General features: G+C 46.7%; 1 protein-coding gene across 1 annotated transcript; it reads left to right on the forward strand.

The window, feature by feature from the left end:
• The first annotated feature begins 1216 nt into the window (after positions 1-1216).
• Positions 1217-7597, forward strand: ZNF202 (zinc finger protein 202). The gene is made up of 6 exons (XM_015562819.1): positions 1217-2977; positions 3648-3858; positions 4175-4263; positions 5193-5322; positions 6065-6175; positions 6711-7597. The coding sequence occupies exons 1-6, from the start codon at positions 2576-2578 to the stop codon at positions 7595-7597; spliced, it is 1830 nt and encodes a 609-aa protein (XP_015418305.1). The 5' UTR covers positions 1217-2575.
• Positions 7598-9653: the final 2056 nt, after the last annotated feature.

Here is a 9653-nt window from a genome sequence, read left to right on the forward strand (position 1 = left end):
CCGGTCAAGGGCATGTACCTTGGTTGCGGGCACATCCCCAGTAGGAGGTGTGCAGGAGGCAACTGATCGATGTTTCTCTCTCATTGATGTTTCTAACTCTCTATCCTCCCTTCCTCTCTGTAAAAAGTCAATAAAATATATTTTAAAAAATGGCTATTTGATATGACCGATACTGTGATAGAGATGTGCGCAGGTTGCTATGGAGGCACAGTGATTTCTAACCATGTCTAAGGGTGGGGGGAATGGGATCAAAGCAATCATCTCAGAGGACATGAAGCCTGAGCTGTGTCTTGAAAGATAAAGTCTACCCTAATGGAGGACAAAGACTCAGAAGGAACAGCATGTTCAAAAACCAAAGAATTTAGGACTTTAGTGTGCTTTGCATGCACACACGTGTGTATGTGTTTGAAAGGATTGGAGAGGAGGGCAAAGGAAATAAAATGAAGGTCCATCCTAAAATATGATACTTGGAACTAAGTCTGTATTTCACTTACAAGCCAGGATTGATTGAGGGTCTTAAATAGGGACCAGATTTGCCAAGAGTACTCACTCTTGTGCCTGGTAACTTGAAGGTAGGCCTGGAGGCAGGTAGCTCACATCTGGAGGCAGTTTCGATAATCCAGATGAGAACTGATAAGGACCTACCCTGCAGGTCATGGGGATGGAGAAGAAGGACCTGTGAAGGAGTGGACCTGTGAAGAAGTGGGAATTGATTTGAGAGTGGGGTGGGGGTAGGAGAGGAATGGGTATTCCATGCAGAAGGAACTGCCTTCACGCAGGCCTGGAGGCCTGGAAAGACACCCCGTTGTAGGGAGATGAGCAGTGCGTTTGTTATAACCAGCTAAGGCAGAGGGAAGGGTAGGATGTGAAGCGTAAAAATAGATTGAGGGCTGATTGTGAAGAGCTTCATATGCTAAGGACTTTGGAACTGATCTTAATAAGAAATTACCATCATCATCATCATTATTATTCTCATCTGAGGATATGTGGGTTTTTTATTGATTTGAGAGAGAAACATCACTGTAAGAGAAACATCGATGGGTTCCCTCCCACACGCACCCTGACCAGGAATCGAACCTGCAACTGCACAGGATGACATTCCAACCAACTGAGCCACCTGGCCAAGGAAGAAATTATTTTTTAAATGTTGAGTGATGCAGTTTGAACTAAAACTTAGAAATATTTTTTAGAAAGTTAACTTTGGCATGCCATCACTCTTCTAAGTACTTCACAGGTACTAATACATTTAATCCTCATAGTACCTATTAGATGAATACCATTGTGACCTCTATTCCGTGAATAGGGGGACAGGCATAAGGAGGATAAGGACTTGCCCGCGGCCTCATACCGAGGGAACAGTAGAGCCAGGATTCACACCCTGGAAGCCTACTCCAGGGCTCTCATTCTTAACCTTACGCACCCTCGCACCCTTGGTGTTTCAACCAAGATGCACATCCAAACCTCGCCTAGCTCTTCTAAAGATACAGATGCCTAGATTGACTGAATCAGAATATCCAGAAAAATGACGTTTGATACTGTTTTGCAAAAGCTTCGGGATCATTCTGTTGCCCTTTGCTCCCAGTTGAGTGCGGCCGGCACCCAGTTAGGTTACGGCAGTGGTGCAGGCCAGAGGTGAGGGCCCGAACTACAGCCGTCTCTGGGAAAGAAGAGGAGGAAACAGGTTCAGAGGGTAGGAGGCAGAATCAGTTAAATGAGCTGTAAGCAATGGGAAGAATCAGCATTAAACCCAGGGATCACAAAGTTTAATCTTAACTAGGGTGATCCAGCCTAGACAGGATTCCAGGAAGAGGGAGGGGTGGGAGTAAGACCAATGCGTGAACTCCGTTTTAAACGCTTGGGTGTGAGTGCCTGTAGGTCTTCCAACTAACGATGTCTTACAAGAGAAAAGTTGCTTTTGGGGGGGCCTGTGTGCCAGCCACTATACGTGGCTTTCTTCGCTGTTAACTCACCGGATCCTCCCCTCAAATCTCTGAGAGTTTCCATTTTACAGAAGAAATGAATAATGGGTATGATTCCGTTCAGAATGAACTTTGATAAGACCTTCTCTCTCTATTTCAGTCCTGTCGATGTGTCTCTTCTGAGAATATACATTCTAGTATATATGTAAATGTGTTTGTACAGGACACACCTTGGTCAGTACCACGGTTTTTAGCGGGTAATTCTGAGTGTCCTTGCTGCAAGCCACGTAGCTTTTAGGTTCACAAGTCTCGTGAAGTAGAAATGCAGTGTTTTTCTGTGGGGTGTGAACCCTGCCCAGGAAAAGAGGTGGGGAACTTACGTGTTCAACATACGTCATCCGGTCCAACTCGATTTGTTTATGGGTTATGCAGATTCAGGGAGAGGGGACTTAATAGCTTGAGGAAGTGTTATATGTGCAAGATTATGATTAAACTCAGAACTGCTATCGCTGTGCATAATTCTGTGCTTACACTGTTTGTCTCTACTTCTCTACCCCAGGTCCCTTGGGAGAAACTCCTCGAGGTGCCCAGGCTGAGACTGGGGGGTAATGGCAGTGTGAGCTCTAGATGGTGTGAGACCAGCCCAGAGCCAGAAAATGGCTACAGCCTTGGAACCAGAGGACCAGGATCTTTGGGAAGAAGAGGGGATTCTACTGGTGAAATTGGAAGATGATTTCACCTGTAGGCCAGAATCTGTCTTGCAGAGGGACGACCCCGTGCTTGAGACCTCACACCAGAACTTCCGGCGCTTCCGCTACCAGGAGGCAGCAAGCCCTCGGGAAGCTCTCATTCGACTCCGAGAACTTTGCCGTCAGTGGCTGAGGCCAGAGAGGCGCACAAAGGAGCAGATCCTAGAGCTGCTCGTGCTGGAACAGTTCCTTACCGTGCTGCCCGGAGAGCTGCAGAGCTGGGTGCGGGGCCAGCGGCCAGAGAGTGGCGAGGAGGCGGTGACACTGGTGGAGGGTTTGCAAAACCAACCCAGGACACCAAGGCGGTGGGTGAGGAGGGGGAGTCCTGACCTGTGTGATGTGGAGGGGGACCATTTGCTGGAAGGACGGATTTGGGAGTAGGGCTGACCTTTAAATCACGTTTAAATTTCATTGGCTCTGCCCTTGGGTTGCGCCTCGATCCATAAGCCCCATGGGGCAGAGGCGGTGTCTGTGTGTGTGAGTGTGACTTTCTGGTTTTTGAAACACCCACCTAGGGACTACCTTAAGGGCCTTCATCACCCCAGGGTCACGTGGCGTTCGTTTTCCCTTCTTAAATGTTGAATCTCCAATTTCTGGGGAGGAAGATTTTGTTACTTCCTCAAAGGTTCCCATAAACCCTCAGTGTCAGATTCCTGCCCAGGTCAACAGCACATGGAAGCAAACACTGAGGGTTGCTGCGGGTGGGACAGGTAGCGACGGGAAGGCCAGGACTGAGGTCCTGGTGGGTAGGGACACGGTTGAGGGAGGCGAGAAAGCAGTGCAGTGTCTGATCGTTCCTGCTTTGATCTGGCGAGGATAACAGCTCCTTGCGTGCCCCAATGGAACTGGGGGTTCCCCTCTTCATCTGGGTCCCTCTGGGAGTTTTTTTCTATTGGCAGCTTCTCCTAAAATGAGCCCTGATGACAACCAAGACTTTCCTCCTGATTCCATGGTGACTGGAAGTTGGAATTATTCCCAGGTGACTGCCCATGTTCATGGCCAGGAAGTCCTGTCAGAGGAGCCAGTGCACCCAGGAGCAGAGCCTGAGTCACCTAGTGAGCTGCAGGATCCTGCGCAGACCCTGACCCCAGAGGAGCCCCATGCGGAGATCACACTGAGCCCAGATCCGGGGGAGCCAGCAGAGCAGAGCCTGTGCCATGAACTGGAGCTGCAGCCCTTGCACGAGAGCGGTGGGAAGCCCCAGCAGAGTGTGGGGCTGGAGGGTGGGGTGGACTTCTGTACCGGCGAGGCTGGGGAAATTGGAATAGGAGTAACTCACAGGACAGGGTGTTGAGAGGAGAGGGTACTAGCTAGAGTCCCCGTGACTAGGGCTGAGCTTAGAGAGCAGTGCTCTTGGTCATTCCCTTAGCATCCGTTAGTGTTGTAGATTGTGTTTGGGTTATTGGAGCTGCCCCTGATTCCCAAAGATGATGGGGGTTGCTCAGCTCTTTGTTAGTTTCAGGGGTGCATTGCCTATTGCTGACCTCTGCCCTCTTTTCTTCATAGAGGTTCCAGTGCCCCAGGACCCAGACCTTCCTGAGGAGAGGAACACTGGAAACTCAGAGATGGTCGCCCTTCTTACTGCTCTGTCACAGGTGCACCCTCATGTCCCTCTATTCCATAGAGAATTAGAAGAGCCATATACTCAACAGGTCAGACAGGACACCAGTTTCCACTCTTCTTTTGTCAGTTTAAATTCTGTTCTTCACTTGTGGGGGCTGGGGAAAGGGAGTTGCATCTAATGAGATAAATTATAGTAGTCTCAGTTGGATCTGCAGGCTCCAAAACCCCTTTATTTGCCACTGACCAGGGGGACTAACAGAATGGGATAATTTTGTAACTCTCCACTGCAACTTTGACGTTGTTGAATGGGGGTTTGTTTTGGTTTTAGGAATAAACTTGACTGTCATTGGTAAGGATGACTGACTGCTGCAGAAGTGACTTCTGAACTTTCATGGTGTACTCTTGCAAGGGCTGCATTCAGTCAGGCCACAGCATTATGAAGACTGACCTTAGGCAGAGCCCAGAAGCGCAGCTATGTGGCTGGGGGGCAAAGGAATAGAATTTATCTGTGCTTTTAGACTAATGGAGCTGAAGAAAAAAGTCCTGTTTATGCTGTCTAGACTTTGTAAGTGATAAGAGTGATTAGAGAAGGTCAGTTGGAAAACTTCCTAGATAAGGATGACTTTTTACACAAATGTCAGTAGCATTAAAGCATCAACTAGGGAATTGAATGATGGCTTTTAAGACCTTTTTTTTGTAATTAAACAATATTCTCAAGAGGAAGAACATAGTTCTTCTGAAAGGAAGTAAGACGAGGTAGCGGTAGCAGGCCAGTGTGAACGTGCCAGTAGGGAAGCAGTGACATGGTGAAACACAGGTTTCCTGAGGGAGCCAAGTATCCCATTGGAGTCCCTTCTGTCTGCTGGGTGGATTCTGCCTATTCCAGAGACCTTCCTTCCAGGAACAGAATGGGAGGCTCCATGAGGCTTCGCATTTTAATTGAATCCTGCTGTTGTTTCAGGGATTGGTAGCGTTCAAGGATGTGGCTGTATGCTTCTCCCAGGAGCAGTGGAATGATCTGGATCCAACACAGAAAGAGTTCTATGGAGAATATGTCTTGGAAGAAGACTGTGGAATTGTGGTCTCCTTGTGTAAGGAAGTTCAAGTGTTTCTACAGTGTTGTGAACACAGAGATCTTTCTCCTGTTGGAAATTATGGGGGCTTAGAGCTTAGCCTGTATGCTCTAGACCTCTCTTATGCCTTCCCCACCAATGAGATTGAAGGGTTAGGGTTAGCTGAGTAAAATGATATCCTTCTTTGTTAAAGGGAAGAGAAATGCTTAGAAAATGGTTGAAAACTTCTAATAAGAAAGTAAAGTTATAATGTTACTAGAGGCCCGGTGCACGAAATTTGTGCACAGGCAGGGTCCCTAGACCTGGCCGGCAATGGAGGGCCAATCAAGGCCTTCCTTCCAGTTGCTGGCCATGGTCTTCTTTCCCCGGCTGTTGGCTGGGGCCTTCATTCCACGTCACCCGCTGGTGGTCAGCACACATCATAGCGAGCAATTGAACTACCAGTTGAACTCCCGAGGGGACAATTTGCATATTAGGCTTTTATATGTATATCTAGAGAGAGATCACTTTAATATATTTGAGGTAAGCATGAGTTTTGAAATAAAAGTTGGAGATAATCTCCTTATTTAAATATGGGAAACGGGTAGTATTTATAGTGTGTAATTACTGAGTTATAGATAAAAGACAAAAAGTATGCAGTATTTAGTTGGAGGTACTCAAGCTAAAAAGACCAAAGATTTGAATGACTGACTTGGCTGATCTGCTTTTACACAGGGAATTGTTTAACCAATCATAATGTCCTATTTCTCCTCTTGAACAGCATTTCCAATCCCCAGATTAGATGAGATCACCCACATTATAGAAGAAGACCCTTTGGTTCCAGATATTACAGAGTCTCAAGAGCCAGACATCCTGAGTTTTACCTACACAGGTGAGGAAAGACCAAAGGATTCACAAAGGAGCTGGCAGTTCCTTTAGTCGGTGCTCCTCTCTCTCTCTCTGAGGTATCGCCCTCATTGGTTCTTCCAGTATGTCAGGCATTACTACAGTCTCCCTCTAAACGTCAAATCCTTCTATCATTTTCCTCCTCTTACCCCTCCCATCATTCATTTGAGGTATATGTAATACAAAACGGGGCGGGTCAGGACTTTTGGAATTGTGGCTAAACCATTTATTAAGCAGTTTACGTAAACTTGATCCTCAGCCTCCACATTTGTGAAATGAGGATTATAATATTTGTCCAAATGAAGGCTATTCATAGCTTAAGATAACAAGAAAGTGCCTGGCATATGACAGGTATTCATGTGACGATTTCCTTTTTCCCTATCTCTACAGTTATGAAATATGGGCTTCTCACTGTGGTCTGGCCCTTCCAGAACTCTGTTTTAAAATACCCCCTCCCCCACCACCCATTGTGTAGAAGGCATCATTACCTCTATAATTTTCTCCTCTCACCATCTCTTCAGGAGATAGGAGTGAAGATGAGGAAGAGTTTCTTGAGCAAGAAGATCTGAATTTGGAGACTCTACACACATCTGTTTTAGGAGATCCAGAAATCCACCAGACTCCAGATTGGAAAATAGTCTTTGAGGATGACCCAGGTAGACTTGATGAAAGATTTGATACAAATATTTCTCAAATTAATAGTTCAATAAATCTTCAGGAAACCATACCTATCCACTCCCTGTTAGGGAAACCTCATGGCTGTCCTATATGTGGAAAAAATTTCACGTGTAACTCCCACCTTGTTAGACACCTGAGAACTCACACAGGAGAAAAACCCTATAAATGTATGGAGTGTGGCAAAAGTTACACGCGGAGCTCACATCTCGCCAGGCATCAAAAGGTTCACGTACTCGGCACTTCTTACAAATTCCCCCTAAACCAGAAGAATTTGAATGAGACCTCCCCTCTGGTCCCAGCTGAGAAAACACCTGTTGAGAAGCCCTATCGATGTGATGAGTGTGGAAAGCACTTCCGCTGGACTTCAGATCTTGTCAGGCATCATAGGACACATACCGGAGAAAAACCGTTCTTTTGTACTATTTGTGGCAAAAACTTCAGCCAGAAATCCGTGCTAACAACACACCAAAGAATCCAGCATGGAGACAAGCCCTACATGTGTGGAGAGTGTGGAGAGTACTTCAGCGACCACAGGCAGTACCTGACACACCGGAAGGCACATGATACTGAGCAGCTCTATCTCTGTGGCCAGTGTGGGCGGAGCTTCAGCCACAGGGACACCTCCCAGCTGGGACCCCATGATAGGAGGTCTGCATTCAGCCCTGACCCCGGGGTAGGCGAGAAGCCCTCTGGTCATCCTGGGGAAACCTTTTCCAGGGAGTCTCCCTGACTTGCCTAGATGGACATAACCTTCCCACAGTTAGGTAAACGCTCCTCTCAACTTCTCCTTAAGGAGCTGTTTTGCCCAAAGTACAACCTGAGTTGAGGCTTCTTGACTGGAGTGTCCCTACCTCTTCGCCATCAGTACGAGGTAGGAGAATTAGAAGTCTTACGAGTTGTGGTTATTATATTTTCCCAGAAATAGGCTGTTAGATACCCTAAAGACCAAGCAGCCTCAAGTTAAAGTTGCCCAGGACAATTCCTTAGGTTTGGTAAGGGCTCAGATCTTAAAGCACACAGCCCTGAACTCATGGCCAGATATTTGCATCCAGATTGCTTTGCTAACCATTCACAGGATAACTACACATCTCACAGATCACTTCCTCGCCGGGCACTGTCCATGATACCGGGGAGAGATTGGAGAAGTGTCTGATGGGTGAAAACCTCAAAACTGCTTCACGTGGACCTTGTCAGGGTGCTCCATTCCCATTGACAAAGTGATGCCAGTGCCAGACACTGCTGAAAAGGAGGACCTTGTCCGAAGCCTCTTTCCTTGTGGGTTTTTCTTCCCCTCCTTTTAGCGTTCTCATGCTGTTCGCCTTCCTACTGTTCGACCAATTTCTTGGTTTTGTCCCCAGCACTTTTTCTACTATAAGTGGGATGAGGCATTTGGGTGCCAAGGGATTTGCAAAGCATAATTAAGTCATAATGAAAACATTTACATTCCCACATAGGTACAAGCCTGCCCACCCACCCCACCCTCTTCACGGGTTTGGGAGGGCCTTTTGGAACAGTGTCACCTTACAAAGGCACTGGGTCACATCACTTACATAAAACTGGAAATCTGAGATCAGATCGTGGAACAATTAAGAAAAAGCTGTTGCTGCTGGCCAAGGCTATCAAGACTATCCTCCTGACACCTAACCCCATCATCCCTACCCTGGTTCTGTGGTATCAGGGAACATAAGGAACCCCAGCACCTGGGACCCTGAAGAATTTACTAAAAGTAAATGGCTTTCACGTGTTTGCATTGTCTGCTTCTCTGTGGTTTCATTTTCATGTAATTAAGAACTGAGTCATAGTATCTCATGGCCCAAGGGTCTCTCTTGCCTGATAAAGGTTCTGTGGAAATGAGGTTGAATAACTATGAACCTCACCTGCTTTGATTGTGGGAATGGCAAGGACTGGGGAGACTGTCCTCCGTACGTGGAGCACAGGGTATGGGATTAAAGCATGAGAAGAGGGAGACATCTGTGCCTGGTTTCTTCCGGTCTGTTTTTCAGTGCAGGGTACACCAGCGGAACATGGGCATAAGAACAAGGCCCAACCCTAACAGCTCAACCCGGAAATTCTCATTTTGGTCAGTAATGATACTGCAGGTGACTGGTTGGGTTTTAGTACCAGTCTGCCATTGTCCTTTGGAAATACACACATGGAAATAAATGAAAGTAACACGCACATGGAAATAAATGAAAGTAACACTGGCAGTCAAGTTCCCTGGGTTTTTTTCTTCTCTTACTTCCCCCATTGACTGCCTCCCACCCTCCCCGCCCCTCCCCAAGGCCTTCAGCACCTTATTATTTGTGTCCATGAGTACATGCATGTATGCATACAAGATCTTCGGTTTATTCTCTCCCCCCTCCCCCTACTTCCCTCTGAGATTCTGCACTCGTCCATGCTTCCATGTCTTTGGATCCACTCCACTCATTGGTTTATTTTGTTACTTAGATTCCACATACGAGTATAATCATGTGATACTTGTTTTCTCTGACTGACTTATTTCACGTAGCATAATACTCTCCAGGACCCTGCATGCTGTCTCAAAAGGTAAGGCATTCTTCTTTTTTATTGCTGCATAGTAGTCCATGGCATAAATGGGCTTTTTTATCCACTTGTCTACTGGTGGCACGTGGGCTGTTTCCAGATCTTAGCTATTGTAAACTGTGCTGCTATGAACATAGGGATGCATACATTCTTTCTGATTGGTGCTTTGGGTTTCTTAGGATATATTCCTGGAAGTGGGATCACTGGGTCAAATGGCAGTTCCATTTTTAATTTTTTGAGGA

Source organism: Myotis davidii, unplaced genomic scaffold (genome assembly GCF_000327345.1).
Source record: "Myotis davidii unplaced genomic scaffold, ASM32734v1 scaffold478, whole genome shotgun sequence".
Taxonomy (NCBI): Eukaryota; Metazoa; Chordata; class Mammalia; order Chiroptera; family Vespertilionidae; genus Myotis; species Myotis davidii.